The 19,403-nt window shown below is 53.6% G+C and overlaps 3 protein-coding genes across 3 annotated transcripts; 2 read left to right on the top strand and 1 right to left on the bottom strand.

The window, feature by feature from the left end:
- Nucleotides 1-6,494: 6,494 nt before the first annotated feature.
- RAD15 (DNA-dependent ATPase of the nucleotide excision repair factor 4 complex) lies at nt 6,495-9,301 on the top strand (the record flags this gene model as incomplete). Its single annotated transcript, XM_053174082.1, has 9 exons — nt 6,495-6,511; nt 6,571-6,621; nt 6,680-6,699; nt 6,766-6,897; nt 6,945-7,198; nt 7,250-7,366; nt 7,416-7,746; nt 7,799-7,896; nt 7,946-9,301. The coding sequence occupies 9 exons, from the start codon at nt 6,495-6,497 to the stop codon at nt 9,299-9,301; spliced, it is 2,376 nt and encodes a 791-aa protein (XP_053041792.1).
- A 256-nt stretch (nt 9,302-9,557) lies between these two features.
- Nucleotides 9,558-11,117, bottom strand: COL26b_001122 (uncharacterized protein; the record flags this gene model as incomplete). The annotated part of the gene is made up of 1 exon (XM_053174081.1): nt 9,558-11,117. One exon carries the CDS (start codon nt 11,115-11,117, stop codon nt 9,558-9,560), a length of 1,560 nt encoding a protein of 519 aa, XP_053041791.1.
- A 6,006-nt stretch (nt 11,118-17,123) lies between these two features.
- Nucleotides 17,124-19,256, top strand: COL26b_001121 (uncharacterized protein; the record flags this gene model as incomplete). Its single annotated transcript, XM_053174080.1, has 1 exon — nt 17,124-19,256. One exon carries the CDS (start codon nt 17,124-17,126, stop codon nt 19,254-19,256), a length of 2,133 nt encoding a protein of 710 aa, XP_053041790.1.
- Nucleotides 19,257-19,403: the final 147 nt, after the last annotated feature.

Here is a 19,403-nt window from a genome sequence, read left to right as displayed (position 1 = left end):
CCCTTTTTTGTTGGCGTTCTTGTGTTTCCCTTTTCTCCCCCCGGACGCTTTGTTGGACGCAAAAGATGAACTTATATACCAACAGGGCTGTTGGAACAAGACGCAATCAGGCCCTGAAGGGGGGGTGGAGGGTGCTGAGTTGGGACTTGTTGGAGGGATGCGCGTGAGTGGGAGGAGTGTGTGGATAGGACGGATCGGGGTGCGTATCTGATTGGCAACCTTGCCCAGGAAGGCTGAAAAGCAGGAGGTAAGATGGGGAAGGAGGCACTTATAAAGAACGTGCTCGAATTGAGGAGAGGAGCAAGACAAGGCAGCAGGACGACATAGGACAGGGGCAACTGGACTGTACCTTACTTTACCTTACATCCGACGAGCAACGGAAGGTAGGCAAGCAAGTAATCAGGCAGTGTGCTGGGAAGGGAACGCAAGAGAGGAAAAGAGAGGGCGCGGGCGCGTGTGTTGGGGCCAAGACAAGGGAAGGAAGTAAGGTAAGCCAGGTACGGTATCCGGAAGACGGGAAGAAAGACCCAGTTTGCCTCGTTCTGTAGGGGACCCAATGGGGGTGGGCAAGTTGACCGGGACCACACGCGATGACTTTGATCGTCACTTGCAGGGTTGATCAACACAGAGGAGGGAGAGATGGACAGAGAGACAAGGAAGCAGGGCAGACCGCGAGCGCTTCATACATTGATTGCATGGGGCAGACTGAGCCAATTTTTATACAGACCTTGAGACGGGACGCCCATCTCTTTCTGCCTGGTCATGCTTGGGACCAAAGCGGTTCAGTCGCAGAGCAAGGTAGTATGGGCAATTTAGGGTGTATGTATGTGTATAAGTTTAGCACGGGTGAGATATACGGTACGGGGGGTAATTGAAGACAGCCGGGGGCGGAGACTGACAGCACAGAGTGTATTTACGGCATCATTCAATAGAGACTTGCGTGCATGCCATAGAGTCAGAGAAGCAGAAGCAGTGTGGGAGCGAGATAGAGCAAGTGAGAGCAAGGCCAAGATGGAGAAAGCAAGAGCCAGAACGTCGATAGCAACAGGCAATGCACGGTAGCCCTGTATTACGTGCAAGGTGATGGAGAACATGGGGGCAGGGTGGGCAGCTGGACGAAATTGGTGGAGACTGGAGTAAGATGGTGCTTTCTGAGAGGGTCCAGCATCCAGCAGGGCAAGGGGACCTTTGATTTTGTTGGAGCAGCATGTTGGAACATGTTGGTAGTGGTTGGACCGTCCCGCGAAGGATTCAACCAGCCCAGGATGGGTGGCATTGGGGGCTGCTGCGAGAGGTGGAGGAGGAGAGTTGGAGCGAGGGGTGTGAGACGAAGAAGAGGAGGACATGGAAAAGGACTGATGAGGGTGCGGAGGTTTGTGCAGAATTCAAGTCTGTCTGCTGTTAGGACGGCTGACATCTGAGAGGAGGTTGCAGTGGGATGAAGAAAACTCCGAAGCAACATTGCGATCAAGGTCGAGTATGCGTCGGTCTCTCTTTTCCTCCTCATCTGCCTGTATCTGTGTCTGTGTCTGTGTCTGTGTCTGTCGGCGCGGTGCTCGTGTTCTTCCTCGTCTGGTTGGTTTAGCAAGTCGACGACCCTGGCTCTTGTTTGGCCGGGCGTGTTGTTGGTGGTGGTTCTAGCCGACTTGGGTGAGTAAAAACAGCTTGGTGGTACGATAAATGCTTGCACCAACGCAGCCGATGCACATTCATCCGTAGGGTTCCCGTGCCATGAGTGGCCAGTCCAACAACTTGGGAATGAAAGAGGGCCTTGCCTGGAGACTAGACTGGGATACTGAGCGTAAAGCCCTGGCTATGGACGAGCCCTTGGCCGGTGGCCCAGCATCATCTGCGCCAGGGGTCCGGGGAAGGGAAGGGGCGAGGAAGACAGGCGGACAAGAGGAGTTCGGATACAGAGAGGAGAAGGGTCGGAAGGTACAGACAGGACAGGGCTGTGGGAGGGCATTGAGCGAGAAGGGGATGGGATGATGTGGGTTGTGACAAGAGCAACAGCGAGAGTGGAAATGGAATAGGTAGGCAAGTAGGCAGGTAGGTAGGTAGGCAAGGTGACGAGCCGCGACAATGACAGAGTAATGACTGTGACGGACAACCAACAAGACTTGTTGGTAGTTGGAAGACCGACAGCCAACCGTTTAATTAAGACTCGCCGGGAAGCCACCCAGACCGGAGAGCGCCCGTGCTTTGGGTGGAGCCCTATAGATCGATTGAGCCACATCGGCCGTGGTGGACACCAGGGGAGGAGCGCAGGACCGGTGAAGGTACGTACCCCGCAGCTCACCTACTAGGTAGGTAAGGTAGGTAAGGTAGTGTGAGGCCCTCCTGTTACAGTCACTTACCCTACCTACCTACCACTACCTACCTAATACCTTGGCGTCAATACGGATAGTGAGCACCGAGACTCCAGCTGCCTGGTCCTTTTAACCAAGCTGCTGCGCGTGCTGTGGGTAGGGCAGCCTAATGACACCTTAAAGTGACATGCAAGATGCTTGCCTGCGTTACCGCGCCCGTTGCAACTCTCCAGTTTCTCTCACCTCACGTCGCGAACCGGCGAATGACGGGCCGCACTTTAAACTTCGTGGCATCGACCTGGTCTGTCGCTCAAAGTACTCCCGCCGTCTCTGAGCCTGGTGGACCGTATAAATCGTTCACAACCGGGCGGAATACCTACTATGTACGCAGCGAGAGGCAGCGAGAGGAGAACATTATCTCACCTCCGTCTTGCCTGCTTCACCCAATTGGCCGCCAACCGCGCCAGCACGCCCGTTTCCGAGGCTACAACGTTGAGCGTGGGATGCCTGTGGCCAATGACACCGCATTGCTCTCCCCCCCCTTTTTGTGAGATGAGCTGTCTCTGAGCTGCAGTTTCCGAATCTGAGCATCCATAGGGCAGGCCAATCCACGGATGCCATCCAAAAGTCCTGGTCTTGGTCTTTGGGCTGAGGCGGCAGGTCAGAGTTGGGGTCGCAATGGGCCCTTGGTGTGCGGTGCACTGCAGTGCAGCCCAAGGTACAGCGCAGTACATCGGCAGGGCTTCCCAAGTCGGCCGGGCAAACTGTGGAGTCAGTCACCGGGCTTGCCTCTATGTCGTCTCTCTTTCAAACATAAACACACACACACTCTCACACACACTCTCTCTCTCCTTTGCCCATCACCCAGACTCCTCGTCATACTCCTCGTGAGAGGAAGAATGAGGTGGCTAAAACTCCAAGCTAAAACTATTTGATGTCGTCGTTTGTCAAGGTTCCAGGTGAATTAGTTTAGACGCTGTACCTGCCATTTCACGGTGCTATCCCACCCAAATGCTCAAATTAGCACACAGCCCTGCAGAGTAAGCACTGGAGATGCGGATACGACAGATTCCAGGATCATGCTATGGACCTTAAGGCATCGCATCGTATGTGAGCAGTGTCTCAGAAATCCATCACTGGCAGAAACACACACAACTCGACTTCTCGAGGGGCATCTTTCCGCAGATAGGCTAGATAAGATGGGCAGAGTCACGTCCATATCGTCGTGCCGTCATAAGCATATAGGGGCATTCCCATAATCGTCAACACTTCCTGATCCAGGGGCCGTGGAGGAATCGCCGCATGAATGCGGCACAGACAACGTGGTTCCTGGAGGCCGGAATGCCCCTGGAGCAAGAGTACAGATGGGGCAGAGGAATCTGCCTTAAGGCCCGCCATCTTTCCATCTTCACAGCAATCTTACTGTGACTATCATTGCGCTTCCTTCCCTGCCCATCTGCCTGCCTGCCCGCCCATGCGTTCGTACGTAGACTACGTGGTACGGTAGCATAAGATTTGACAGCCTATGGTGCGTGCACACTTTGTATGCGCAAAGTGTTCGCAGTGGCTTTTCTCTCCGCCGTTGGTGCCCGTCTGCCTAGGCCGTTCTCTGGCTGGCTATTTCCAACGGTGTTGACGGTTCGGTCCATACCCCAGTACATTGATCCCAGGCCAGGACCCTTACGGATGCTGCAACGTCGCAAGGTAGGCAGTGGGGGGAACACTGTCACTCCAGCGGCCACCATCCCTCCCATTCAGCCCTCATCTTCGCCTGTTGGAAAGTCAATCTCCATGGAGTTCTCATGCAGCAAGCAAGGGGCATGGTGGTGGTGATGATGGTGGTGATGCAACCAAGAGCGCCCAACAAAGATTGAAGTGTTTTCTGTGCTATTCCTTTTGGTCTTTTGTTCGTGGCCCCCAGAACATGAGCTAGCTGCTGCATCCTCTCAAATTTTCGGTGATTTTTGACTGCAACGATTGGGACGCATCTTGCTTTATCGCGGGTGCATGTAGTTATTAGATGTCTGCGGCCAGACCAGACCAGACCTCATCTTGCAGAGCCTCTGACTTGCATGCTTCCCACTCCTTCGACCGACTCCCGTCTGTGGCGAGGGCATTTATCGCGGCCCTGCCCGTGCCCACCGGCTCGTTTCCTCTGCTCCCTATGCCTTGTCTTGCTTCCATCTGGTTGAGTGAGCATATCCGTCAAGCGCTAGACGCACTAGAATCCAAATAAAACCGGCCCTACGAGACCCTGCGATCTCCCACCCCCAACCAGCCACCGGCGTCTGTATGCCCACGAAGAAATACACTACTGCAGAGCAGGTGTAGAAGACTACGAGAACATCCCTGTACTCCGTCGGCTTCCCAAGGAGCCGGGGCAGGGGTATTCCTGAAGCGAGACCGCAGTCGGGCGTAACCTGCGCCATGGTGGGCTGGAAATGGGGACTTTGGCAAAGTAAAAAAGTACTGTGCTTTTGCTCATTCCCCGTTGTTGGTGCAGGTGTACACTATCACTCCGCAGTGTACCTCTTTATCCGAACTCGCGAACCAAGTGTCTGGAGCCCGTCGGTCAGTCGGTGCTCAACCGTTCCTCGGGCAGGCAGGCGGTCCCGCTCGTCCCATGGTCTGTTTCTTTACTTTCTTGCTTTCTACGTCAAGATAGCTGCGATGAGATGGGACGGTCCCGCCTGTGTACTTGTGCGCGTACATGTGCCAAAGGCGCGCTCGCATCAGTCACACCGGGATTTTCCAAGCCAGGCCATCTGATTAAGTGCTAACTACCGCGAAGGATTACTCGGTCACAGGCCTGTAGAACATCCATTTGCAGACGGTGATTGTGTGCTAATTCATCGCTGCAGGCCCATCCCAGCGCAGTGAGTCTACTTACTACCTAGCAGTACCTATTATTTCCCCGCGGCGGCCGCCCTTAGACCCGGCCTCCGATTCGCTAATTAGTCGGCGGATCAATCCCGCGCAGTCCTTGTAGGCGCCACCAACTTGTCGACTTATTGGCTGTCATAGGCGAGTCGTCAAGGCAGAGCATAGCATCAGAAAAATGAACTCAATCGAGAGACTGCCTCGCGGGCTGTGAATGCTGTGAAATCAGTAAACGAGGCCCGGCAGCGCGTGATGCAGCGAGATTCAAGAGTGTCGATGGCCAGGACATACCAAAGGCAATGACGGAGCACTCACTTGATTCTCCTGATCTTTGAATAACCCTTGACTGGCTCGGTTTTGGCCTCGGCCTCTCTCATCTTATGCCTCCATTTGTAGTCCGTTTATGCGGTAAGCATACCTCGCTCGTATACTTCGTCACCAATCTTGCCTGAAGACTGGGAGATATGTAACGTCGTGGACTACAGATTGTCTGGAACATTTAGGGACTCGCAAGGCGAAGAAAAGATATGGCTGGCAAGGTTTCCGTGTGTTGCTTCCAACGGGCCCGACGGCCCCCGTTGCATGTGCGTGTATATTGGTGCCTTGGGTTGGCAGACGTAGGTCATCTGCAACTTGCTGGATTATCAACTTAGATGGCTCCTCCTGCCGGGATGATTTACAAAATTGGAATTCGGGCAAACGATGGGATTCGAAGAGAATCATTGCCCTTATGCGCACCTAGCCGGTCTATTTCTGAAAGATCAGCCATCAATAGTTGGACCTCTTCTCGCCGAGGTCAGCGCGCTTCACACCGAGAATCGTAAAGGTGAAGGTGATGGTCACCGAAGGTCACGTGAAACCGCGACGCTTTGGCTCCACAGCTACCCCTGCCTTTGAAAGCTCCCCCTGCCTATTCAAAGGCAAGAGCTGTCTCACGTCACCGATTTTCAGGCACAGCACAGCAACGCGCATCACATTTTTCCATCGTCGCGAATCGCGACATGCAGAAGACTGGCTAGAATAGCTGATACTGATTCACCTAGATGCATGCAGTATCTGATTGCTTGAATACAGCAAACCTGCCCAAATTTCTGCTTTTCTTGCCTCTATCGCGGTGGGCCTTTCGCTCAACCTCGACCAACCACCAAAGTCCACCGCAACTTCCACACCTGGCGAGCCTCTCACATCGTCACCCATATCCTTCCCTCATCTTTGACAACCGTCCCTTACAAATTTCCAAGTCTCAAACAGAGCTCATCGAAGTGTAGCTGATCGGCGGGCTTTGGGCCCCTTATCGCCTTCACAATGAAGTTCTTCATCGAGTAAGCCTTGGTCGACCTTCCACGGTCCTCAAAGCCCACAACTAACATCGCCTTCCCAGTGATCTGCCGATTCTTTTCCCCTACCCTAGGATATATCCTGAGCAGTATGCGTAAGTCACCACGCTCCGCAACCTGAGCCCGATGAGTGCTGACTTCGTCGGTGTTTAGCTATATGTGCGACCTCAAGAGTGTGTTCGCTAGACATTGCCCCTCGAATATCAAACGTCTTACTGACTAGTTAATTCATCCACTAGAGACTCTGGACGCGGGTGGTCACTGCGTCCTAGAGATGCCTTCAGGAACAGGAAAGACGGTATCGCTGCTCTCACTTATTGTGGCCTATCAACAACATAACCCAGAGCATCGCAAGCTCATCTACTGCTCACGTATGTCTGAATCCTCCAGAAGCTTTGACTATATCTAACCATATCAGGTACCATGTCTGAGATCGAAAAGGCCCTCGCAGAGTTGAAAGCTCTCATGAAGTACCGCGCTCAAGAGCTTGGAGAGGAGGAAGAGTTCAGAGGCCTCGGGCTGACAAGTCGAAAGAACCTGTGTCTTCACCCGTCAGTCAAGCAGGAAAAGAGTGGTGCCATCGTCGACGCTCGTTGCCGAAGCCTCACGGCTGGATTTGTCAAGGAGAAAAAGGATCGAGGCGAGAATGTCGACCTATGCGTTTACCATGATGTGGGTATTGCTTCAGTCGTGGCTTCTCATTTGGCTAAAGATTCGACATAGAACCTGGATCTCCTCGAGCCGCACAATCTCATTCCAAACGGAGTTTGGACCTTTGAGGGCCTTCTGAGATACGGCGAACAGCACAAGCAGTGTCCATATTTCACTGCAAGACGCATGGTAAGGATTGAAAGATCACTTTGTTGTTTCTTGTGCTGAGCACGAACAGATGCAATTTTGCAACGTCATCATCTACTCTTACCACTATTTACTTGATCCCAAGATCGCAGAGAGAGTATCGAAAGAGCTCTCAAAAGACTGCATCGTCGTCTTTGACGAAGCCCACAATATTGACAACGTCTGCATCGAGTCCCTAAGCACAGATATCACCGAGGACTCTCTACGAAAAGCAACAAGGGGCGCACAGAACTTGGAGAAGAAGATCTCGGAGATGAGAGACACCGACCAGGAGCAGTTGCAGAATGAATACCAGAAGCTTGTGGAAGGGTTGCGGGATGCCGACGAAGCGCGACAGGAGGACGCATTCATGGCCAACCCAGGTATACGATGCCCCGATTTCCCGCTTCCTTATCGTTCACTGACAGTCAGCAGCCTTGCCAGACGACTTGCTGAAGGAGGCGGTACCAGGCAACATCAGAAGGGCCGAACATTTCGTGTCTTTTCTGAAGAGGTTCATCGAGTATCTCAAGGTGAGCAACTCTGACAGAAACAGAAAGCCGGATGTTAACGACATACCAGACACGGATGAAGGTCAGACACACCATTTCAGAGACACCTCCGTCTTTCCTTGCTCATTTGAGGGAGTACACCTTCATTGAGAAGAAGCCTCTGCGATTTTGTGCCGAACGGTTGACGTCCTTGGTGAGGACTCTCGAGCTCACGAATATTGAAGACTACCAGCCTTTGCAAGAGGTAGCTACCTTCGCGACGCTGGTAGCAACATACGAGAAGGGGTTTCTCCTGATCCTAGAACCATTCGAGTCGGAGACAGCAGAGGTGCCAAACCCTGTCTTGCACTTCACTTGTTTGGACGCCGCAATCGCAATCCGACCCGTTTTTGACAGGTTCAGTTCTGTCATCATCACTTCAGGAACGATCTCCCCTCTTGAGATGTACCCGAAGATGCTTGGCTTCTCGACCGTGGTACAGGAGTCATACAGCATGACGTTGGCGCGAAGGTCGTTCTTGCCCATGATTGTGACACGTGGAAGTGACCAAGCGAGTGTTTCCACGAGTTTCCAGGTCAGGAACGAGCCTAGCGTGGTGCGAAACTACGGCACGCTGCTAACCGAGTTTGCCAAAATCACACCGGATGGCATGGTGGTTTTCTTCCCCTCCTATCTTTACATGGAGTCCATCATCAGCATGTGGCAGGGAATGAACATCCTCGAAGAGGTCTGGAAGTACAAACTCATCCTCGTCGAGACACCCGATGCGCAGGAAACCTCGCTGGCGCTGGAAACGTACCGAACGGCGTGCTGCAACGGCCGCGGCGCCGTTCTCCTGTGTGTCGCTCGAGGCAAGGTCTCTGAGGGTATCGATTTCGACCACCAATACGGCCGTACTGTGTTGTGCATCGGCGTGCCATTCCAGTACACTGAGTCCCGAATCCTCAAGGCGAGACTCGAGTTCCTTCGCGAGACGTACCGCATCCGTGAGAACGACTTCCTGTCATTCGACGCCATGCGACACGCTGCCCAGTGTCTGGGTCGTGTTTTGAGAGGCAAGGACGACTACGGTATCATGGTACTGGCCGACCGCAGATTCCAAAAGAAGCGAGTGCAGCTGCCCAAATGGATCAACCAAGGTCTTCTCGACGCCGACACCAACCTCAGCACCGACATGGCTGTGAGCAGCGCTCGCCGCTTCCTCAAGCAGATGGCTCAACCGTTCCGGGCTAAGGACCAGGAGGGTGTGAGCACATGGAGCTACAACGATTTGATGAAGCACAAGGAGAAGATGGACATGGAACGGATCCAACAGCTTGAAGCTGCCGGGGTTGATAGCATGCAGTTGGGAGCTGACGAGGGCGACGAATACGGCATGGACGATGACCTTGACCAGGACATGATGGAGATCGACGATGGATTCTGAGGTTCTCGATGAACCAGCTCATTGACTGCAGCTGGTACCTTAGCTGGAGCCCGTCAGCGTCTGGATGAGAAGCGAAAACGGCCATGTACATTAAATGTTTTGTCTGATAGAGACCTTAATCTGGTGCTTCATCCACGATCCAGTCGCACTGTCTACGCATCATGCGAGAATGACTTTGTGTCACGACTCTGCGTCTATGTTTGATTCTTGTAAACCTCATTTCAAATCGTCCGCCCATCCGTCCGGCATAAGTCACCTAGTTAACGATGATCCTTTTGGTTGCCTTCTGAGCCCTCATGGCGGGAATCGTGTTTTGTCTCCCAGGCTTCCTCCCAACCTCCATGCACAGCATACGAATGAAATCCTGGCTCGTCCAGTAGCACGTATGGGCGCTCAGCATATTGAGGTACTGGATCTCCAGAGGCCCACCGCCATATCTGAGATAGTAATCAATTTGGCCATTGTCGTTCAACAAGTACGCCTTTCTCTCTGCAATCTCCTCACGCGTGAAATCGTGTACCTCCAACTCGAGCTGCGATGGCAAACGCACGACGGAGGGCTTGGGCGTGACCTCTGGCTCGATAGTCGCGGGGCTTGGGGTTGCGCCTGGCACAAGACTTCGCATGGCGTTGCCAACGTACTTGAAGATGGAACTGGTGGTCGAGGGAACATGAGCCGTCTTGAGACTTGAAGCATATACCGGGTCTATTGTGCCGTTGAGTAGGTAGGCGATTGGGTCCTCCTTAGCCAGCACGTTGTAGATGTTGTCTACCGCAATGCACCCGAACCGGCCAACTTGTCCCGTAACATCCGGTGCGTGTATATCGCTCGGATCAGCGCCAGGTTTGACCCGGCCACGTCGAGGTTGGAGCATGCCTCTCTCGAGAAGCAGGAAGAATCCGGCCGGGCTTCCGACGAGGAACAAGTTGTTGGTGTCAAACTCGAAGAAATCAGCTCCGGGCAATTTGATGGACATGTCCAGTCTAGGAACTTGTGTGGGTTGTCGGGACAAGATGTCAATCGCCATGGCACTGCCAAGAGAATGCCCGATTAGATGGACACGCCCCTTCTCAGCAAAACCAGGGTTGTTGCGACACCACAGCCGGTATACGCGGTTGGCCTCCGTAACAAGCGCCTTGATCATTTTGCCCTTGTGATGGGACATGTAGAATGGAATATCGAACATGACATCAGAGATCATGCTTCTCACGGCCGGGATGCTGCCAGGTTCGATGTCCTTGAGGCTGAATCCATCAGGCACGTGGGTTGCCTTGTCCTCCTCCGTCATCGGACCACCGTCTTCAAATGACAAAGTGTGGCGCCAGTTTATCGGAAGTACCATGATTCCGTTCTGGTCGTCTCTCAAGACTCCCTTAACCACGGGATTGCACAGTTCCATATTGACTTCCCGGCGAAATGCGTTGATGGCGTGCGTGAAGTGAAAGCTTTCGACTCGCTCAGCAAACTTCTGACCTATGCCATGTACAACCATCACAAGGTCGGTAACCTGGCCCTGCTCCTTTTCTGCCTTACAAGCTGGACATAAAACGTCCTGCCCGACGCTTTCAGCAGAGTCGCTCGTAGAAGATTCTGACTGAGAATTTGTGTCGCGCCTACCCTTCTTGTCGTGGATGCGTTCCCACGTCTCCCGATCAAAGCCACGAACTACAGGGATGCCGATAGTCATTCCCTTCATAATCTTGGCTACTGGCCGTCTCCCATAGTAGGCCGATGGTTTTAAACTGGGTTTCAAGAGGAAGGCTCGGGAAGCGTCTTTATAAATGACGTGGTAGCTGGCATTGCTTCGATGCGGCATCGTGCTGGAAGACTTTGGAGTTGGATCGACGGATCCTTCAGCCGCAGCTTCTCCACGATAGCAGCTAGCAGCACAGAACGGATCTGTTGAAATTCGGGGGTCTGAGACGGTCTGCTTGTCGCCATCGCTCATATTTTCCACATCTTCCGGCCAGAGACGATGCGACACTTTTTCTTCGCCGAGCGGACCAACTTCAATCGCACAGCGAAGCTCATCGCTCCAGGTCTCAGTATGCGGTTGCAGCTCTCGGTATCCAGCTTCTAGTTGATTCGCTACTGCTGGCGGAATCGGAAGCATTGTATCTCTAGGATCGCTGTCAGACCCAACCCACAACCACTCATATCTTGATTAACATTCACGAACCTGTAGAACCATGTAGCACGGAGTACCACGGCGATGTCATTCACAGGGGACCAGTAAATCGGTTTCATCTGTAGAGCAGGAATGGACACCATGTGAAGCCTAGATACGCCAACGACGACGTCAATGGCTTCTCTTCTGTAGCTCGCGTCGCTCATTGTGGCGATTTGTACTGTACTTGCCCTCGGCCTCGTTGGTTCTTGTGCTTTGGGCGGAGTTCGCATTTCGCGTTCATCTCCATTGGCACTAGGAGTCTCGATAGGGGGGAATGAATTAGCAAAGGCGTCTTGTGGTCTTTGCCTTATTCCCGCTCTGACGAAAGGCTTCCCGGATATCCCATCATCCACAGACGGCCGGAATGAGGTACTCGTGCCGGGGGTCGATGGGCGAGACGCTTGCTCACTCGCGCGCGAATCAGATCTTGGTCTCGCTTTGGTGTCGGCTCCATATGTGATCCCGTCCTTTTGAGAACGAGATAATTCATTGGCGGCTTCACGGCGCGGGCTGAAAGAGCCCACAATTCCCATTTGTCTTGAGCGCGCCGAATCTGCCCTAGGCCTCGAGGAGGGAACGCTCCCGGCTGTTGACCGGGAGTCATCGGCGGCTGGATTTGTACTAAGTTGGCGTCGCAGTTCCATCATGACCTCTTGAACCACATTGTCCTGGCCCAGAGAGGGTTGTTGTTTTCTCGCAAGGGCACAAAATGTGTTTTGCAGTTCGGTGGACACGTCAATAAAAAGGTCGGGACAGCAAACTGTAGCTGGAGTGTCGGAGAGGATATCCGAGTCTTCGCCTGCGACTAAGGATGCCTGAAATATCCCCCCATGCTTTCGGCCATGTTTTGCGGCCAGGTGCCGAACCAGAAGCTCTAGCTTTTTTATGTTCGCCTTCTCAACATCAGGACTCAGGGTGCCATTCCGTACTAAATGCTCATGAGCTTTTACGTTATCCTCGGAGAGGAAACTGAGCCAAGCCTTCTCCAGAGCGTTGTTGTCGCCTAACGAAAAGGGACGGATTTGACCTCGAGTAGTCCGCGCATCGGACGCACCAGCGATCGTGCCAGGCGACAAGGGGTCGTCTATTGGCATCAACGACGAGTAGAAGAATTGCGCGGGAACAAGGGGCACACCGTTGTCCTGCCCGGTCGGGGTCGGGTGCGCCACAGGAGTAAGGCGACACTTGGGGCCGTACGTGTGTACTTGTGCCGGGGCAGACATCATGGTTTCTCCTTAGTCAAGCAGGCAGTGTCTGTCTGTTACGTGTTTTGGTCTGACGGTGGCGGGAGTCGATCGCTGCGGACGAGCAAGAGCAACAGGCAGCCAGGTGAGCAAGAGCGGATTTTGTGGCTTCGAGAGGAGTGTTTGTCGTGGAGTCGGGCCTCTATCATGAACGGCTTTCAGCAAGCCGGACAAGCAAGATGGACTTGATCATGTTTTGCGAGTCGTCAAGAGGGATTGCAGGATCGGGGTCGCGAGAAGACCTCTTTGAGGTGGAGATGGTAGAGTGTGTCTGTGAAACCAAGTCGGTATTAGCAACCTAAGTCACACGGGCGGATGAAAGGGCTACGCATGCCGAAGAAGACGGAAGAACAGCGACTGATATGTAAAGCCTGCCTGATGACATTAGCTGTACGCGCAAGACGGCATTAGGTCCGAACGGTGTCTCAAGTTGGCAGGGCGAGACCAGAGCTCTGCATGAGATGCGCTTGTTGCCTTATCGCTAGATCAGGTACCAAGAAAGGAATTGCGCAGGCACGCATTAAACGCGGACCAAATAGTCCAAAGTGCCGGGTTAAAAAAAAAACAAAAAAACAAAGGAAGGTCCGCTGTTTGCACATGGGTGCCTTATGTAAGGCAGATGATGTGCTCCAGATTCAACAGAACTTTGAGGGCGAGCGAAGCACGCTGGTCAGTGCATGGGCGTAGCTGAATCTACGATTGTTATCGAGCGATTGTCAATGACGTATGTACCAGAGCTCATGTACTAAGATGCCTGCCTACCTACCTTACCCAGTACGTCCGCGTGTGGGAGCGGACCAGCCACATGAGGCACAGAGCGGGAATGGAAGTCTGTAACGGTGGCTGAGGTGATAGGACTCGGCATGGGCCTCAGACACACTGCCCCGTAGGTAGGTAGGTACGGTACCGGAGCTGCCCGCAAGACTGTACCTAAGGTACACGCTCATACACTTACGCATTAGGGACCCTCTACCCCGCCCCCGCCTTTCAGCGGGACGTGAATTGAAGGGAATGTGCTTTCCACTCTCAACTCTCGGCAGACAAATAATACAAACACTTTGAGATGCTGGAGGGCGTGAGGGCTTAGTTGTTTGTGGGCATGATGTAGAGTATCCGCCGCTAATAACTTCATCTAGGAGGGCATGCAACGCAGACGCAAGACTCCGCCCTGTCCTGTCGCTCTCTGGCCCATGGGCTGCAGAACCGGATGTATGTTTGGTTACACGATTCTCAAATATACATAGCTTGCGATCTTTGAAGCTGGAAATAGCTGCAACACGCACTATATTGATTGATATTCGCTTGAGAGTTGGAGAACTTCCTAGAAAATTGATACAGGGCGCATGTAAACAAGGTAATCTCGGGTGCGTGGAATTCGTCCTCGTTGCTCAAGATATCATGTAAAGGCAGATGTTGGGAACAAGCAGATCTGACGTGGAGTGGACGGGTCTGGAAACTGCCCCTGGGGGGGCGCTTGTCGTCGGGGAATATCAAGAACCGAGATCCATAGAGCCGGATCCCTGACCGGACCCTTTCTTTCTACCTACCTTAGGTTTACTTTGTATCCGTAAGGTAGCTAGGCCATGTCCACAGGTGCATCTGCTGGGAGCAACTGTTGCGGATGTGATGCGGCAACGATAGACCTTGACGCGGTGCCGTGTGCAGACAAGGGTTCGTGCTGGAGGAAAAGAATCCAACTACACCCATCGCAAACAGGGCCAATGTACTATGCAGCACATAGTTATCTTACTGCGAGTTTTGTAGGGAGCCATTCGCACGCGGCGGAATGATTGTGGGGGCGCGTGGTTGTGGAGCGGGAAGGGAACGCTTCCATATGGTCGTCAACTGACGTCCCCCATTCCAACCACTGTTCACTTGCGCCCCCAAAGTCCTCGTACTGCATGGTAGACGCTTGCTTCGAAAATGGCAGCGCAGTAAGGTGCAGACGACATATAAGTCCAGATGCAAGTGCAAATGCTGAGTCTCTGCTGCCACTCGTCTTGTTTCAAGGTCGGCAGACAGGCAGGGATGAATAGCCTTTTGAAGTTGTGAATGGGCGGGCGATCCACCAAACCCCGCTTGAACCGTGCTCAAGCCGTGTGGTTTGGCACCGTGATCTACCTCTCTACCTTCTTACCTACTATTGTGCTCGTTTTGCCAATTGCCCATCTGTCCGCTCACCCAACACGTCGGGGCTTGAGCAGTCAAACAGTTCATTGCCTAAATACGGCTACCTCAAGAGGTAAGATAGGTAGGTAGGTAGGTAGGTATGAATGGACTGTCACCTCACCCCACGCTTCACTTTTTTTTGGAGAGGACTGGGGCCACCACTGGATGGATGCGGATGCAGCACCTACCTACAGCACTGAGTGTACCTGGTGCTGTGTCCGTGGTGCTAGCGCCGACGCCCGTCCCCACCTGGATTGTGGCACAAACTGCAACCCCAGTACGGTAGCCAGTAGTGTACACTACCTTACGGATACACTAGGTAGGTCTCCATGCGTCCGTCCTGCTCCCCGTCGTCACTCGCCCGTCTCCTCTTGGGTCGCCTAGGTTTGCCCCGGCATCTCCCTGTCTTGTCCTGACCAGTGTTGGTCCACTATGGTGTTATCTTGGCTGATCTTGCGACACACGATGCCGTGCGGCGCTGCCCATCCGCCTTGGTCACGAAATATGGCAGGCGGAAAGGCAATGGTAGAACTACCTGAGGTGCCTAGTATGATGGCAAAAGTGGCAGCAGCAGCAGCAGCAGCAGCAGCAGCAGCGATCAGCAGAGAAAGCGCTGCCTCTGTATTTCCCAACCAGGCAGCGTATCGCGTGCCCGCCCCTCGACCACGCACACTGTACGTCTTGTACGCCCGAGTCTCCCGCTGTCGCCGTCGTCTGTTGTTTGTATGAAGCCATGAAGCAATGCTTCTCAGTTGAGGGTTGGTGATGGGGGAGCCCAGACCAGATCGGCACTAGAGATGGGCGACCCCAGGTCTCCAGTGGCGCGCCACGCCATTCCCCATTGCTGCGTGCTCTACATGAGGTAGTACCTAGGTTACCTTCCAGAGCTAAGGTAGCTAAGGTACCTCAGGTGCAACGTGTACCTCCAGGAGACATGAGTGCTTAACATGGGCCATGTGCCGCGTCTTGAAAACCATCCCACAGGAGCTGTTGGTGACGCTACCGTTCGCAGTAGCTCAGAAGATGCTGTAACCGTGCTCCTCCAATTCCAACCCACCCACCCTTCTTCAGTCCTTCTCTTGCCTTTCTCCTCCCTACTACTTCACCAAGGTAACGAAGGTACAACCCTCACCCTCACCCTCCCATTCATTCAGCCATTCTGTTGGCCTGTCCTGTCCTGCATGGCTGTCTTTCCCTCCCTCGTTCCCTCCCTGCCTTACTAGGTACGGGTAGGCTTAGGCTGGGTCTTGGTCCTGTCCTTGGTGGCGGTAGTCTCTCGCGCATCCATGTCGAATTGACGGTACTGCGTACGGTACGGTGTTGTACCTCACCAATCGCAATCACCTGCCATACTGTGCGCTGTGCTCCTTCCCTTCTCCTCATCTTCTCCTCGTTGACCTTCTTCTTCGCCTACCTTATGCAGAGTTAAATTCTTCTGCTAAACGCTGCTGCTTGACACTCTCCATCATATCATACGCCTTTCTACTCCCTTTCCACCGCCAGTCTTAATGAGGCCGTCTTTGCACTAGCCGTCCCTCGTCGTTGGTATTGGCTGTACAGAGTATCTTTGCCGTCTGCCGACGATAAATCTCCACCGCCGGGCGCCGCTTCTGCCGTTGACGTTATCACCGTTGCAGCAAGATAACTCGTCTGCCTTCCTACCTTTCGCAGCCCATCACCGCAGCTCCCCAGATACCCCTCGCCGCCTATCACGAACCGAGCTGGCGTTGCTGCTACCGTTATTGCTTTTGGGCATGTGCGATAAGGATCGCCCGCCACCCCCAGCCGACGCCAACACGCCAAACCCAGTCCATTCGAGTGCGTACTCTATTCATTACCACTCACTACCTCTTCCCGACCCAGGCTTTCGCTGTGACAAACCCTCTTCTCTCACACACGCCGCTTTTCACCCAGTACGAGGCGCGATTGGCATCGTCTTCCATCTCTAAATCGCCTTGAAGCCAGCCCGTAGACAGTGTCGTCCGAGGCAGAAGCTCCAGGACGACAACCGTCTGAGTCTACGGATACTGTCGAGCGACCTCGTAGTGGTTTAGCTGCAACACCAGCTCACTACCTTCTACTCCCGCCCCGACCACCGACCAACGACCCCAACACAACATCGACCACCCCCTATTACCGCTGATAAGCTGCCAACCCCGACGTCGAGTCAACTGTTCAACACATCTCACGTTAATTGCGACTTCCAGTCCGTCGCAATAAGAAAGTTCGCCTTTGAAAAATGGCCACAATTGCTCTCCCGAGGCCTATACCCCCTCATCGCCCTTCGTCTGCAGTGGGCTCCGTCTCGTCCATATCGCTCGAGTCCATCGGCGCAGCCCAAGTCCCAGTACCAAACAAGCATCTTCCTGTCTGCCCTCCGGGGCCAGTTCCAGCGGAGGAGCCCAACACTCCTCCTCCCTCTCCCCCACGCGATGAGGAACAGGCTCAACAATCATCGCTGCTCTATCCTCCTGACAAGTTCAATAGACAAGATTCCGCACCATTGACCTTGTACACGATAAGCCCCGCAGACGTCGCTGCTGCCGTTGACTACGTCTCCCGCCAGCCGTTACCGGATCCGAATCAAGTCTTCCCCTGGTTCCACGGGCTCCACCCCCACAACCATATCCAGCAAGCTTTCTTCATTGCCCGTCATCGCTCCCTGAGGAAAACGCCCACATGTGTGCGCGGCGTCACTCTCGTCAAAGCCGACGGTGATGTTGCCGTGGCACGTCTCAAGGGCGCCATCGCCCCTCAAGAGTTCATGTATTTGGGCGCCTCTCCCGAATTCATTGACATCGACCCACGCGACGGTTTCTGTGTAAGAAACTTCCAGATCCAGGCAGCCAAGTCGGCCATGATGTCCGACATCATCGTCTATGGAGAGGACGAAGCCACTGTGCAGAGGACCGGACTGGATATTGCTACAGCTCAATCACGGTGGCGCCAAAAACACGAGGCACAGGGCCACCCACTGCCAGCGTACAACACATTTCTCTGCGTTTCCCCCTTCAGCGAATTCGAAACGAAGCACAAGGACATCGTTGCCATCGATCACCAGGGTGAATTGACGGGAAATGTTCTCGACTTCTTCCAGCAGGAGAGGAAAGAGATGTACGAAATGACCAAGGCCTCAGAGATATCCCACAATGTTTGGCTAGGCCCAACACCAGATCCCACTTCTGGAGAAGAGTACAAGTACGACGTTTTGATCGAGTGCAGCGATGTTGGTCGTTTGAACCCGTCGACACTACGCGCTCTAGCCGAGTCCAAGATCAAGCCAGCCGTGCGCCCGTACATTGACTTTCCATCCTCTGGCAGCATTCTGCCACCGACTTGGTCACAAGTTGAAGCCGACGGCATTCTAGAAACCTGCAAATGGATATATCACTTGGCACACGGCACCCTACCACCCTCTGAACAGTCCAGCTTTGACTTTGACGGAGATGTAGGAATGGACGAACCAGCGGAAGGTGAGGAGCCTGTAGGTTCTCATCCCATGAAGATACTTATTCACTGTGCCGACGGATACACTGAATCTACGATGCTGGGGATCGCCTATTTCAGCTACAGCACTGGACGAGGTATTGCTGATGCCTGGCTACACTTGCACACAGTCAAGCAACGCAACTTCTTTGCATATCCAACCGATGTGGCTCTTTTGACGTGCATTGAAGCTCGTCTACTCCATGAGTCGCCAGTTCATGCTGGAAAGGGATTACGCGAGGTGACAGCCCTGATCAAGGAGCCTGCGTGGCTGCCTGGTCTCGATGGTTCTCTGCCCAGCCGGGTGCTGGACTACATGTACCTCGGAAACCTCGGGCACGCCAACAACCCGGATTTGCTCAGGGCTCTCGGAATTGGCCAGATTCTCAGCGTGGGTGAGACTTCAATGTGGAGAGAAGGCGAGTTGGAGGAATGGGGCCCAGAGAATGTATGCGTGGTCCAGGGCGTTCAAGACAACGGCATTGATCCGTTGACTGATGAGTTCGAGCGGTGCCTCGAATTCATTGGTGAGTTTTACCAGTCTCGGAGTGTTGAGAAGTTTCTAAATGTGCTCCTAGACCACGGCCGGCGCAGCGGAACAGCCACATTGGTACACTGTAGGGTTGGTGTATCCCGCAGTGCCACCATCTGTATTGCGGAAGTGATGCGGGCCATGAACCTATCGTTTCCCCGGGCGTATTGCTTCGTCCGAGCCCGCCGACTCAATGTCATCATCCAGCCTCACCTACGATTCGCATACGAGCTCCTAAAGTGGGAAGAGCTGAACCAGGTCAAGCAGTGCGGACCTGCTGGGATCAAACGGGAATTAGAGTGGGGAGAGATTGCCAGGGAGATTGCCCTGATGAACAGACCTTACGCTCGATAATGTGTCCTCGTGGATCGTTGGATGTTACTCAATTCTTTGGTTCTTCTATCCTTGGTAAGGATTTCTGGGAGTTCTATGAGGTGTTTGGCCCGGGTTTTTGCTTTCATTTTCATCTTTTTTTCCCTCTTTTCAAAATGGCATGACGGA

This window comes from Colletotrichum chrysophilum, assembly GCF_026319265.1.
Source record: "Colletotrichum chrysophilum strain AFK26 chromosome Unknown scaffold_5, whole genome shotgun sequence".
Lineage (NCBI taxonomy): Eukaryota > Fungi > Ascomycota > Sordariomycetes > Glomerellales > Glomerellaceae > Colletotrichum > Colletotrichum chrysophilum.
Note: the sequence above shows the minus strand (reverse complement) of the source record. Positions and strands in the feature narration are given on the sequence as shown.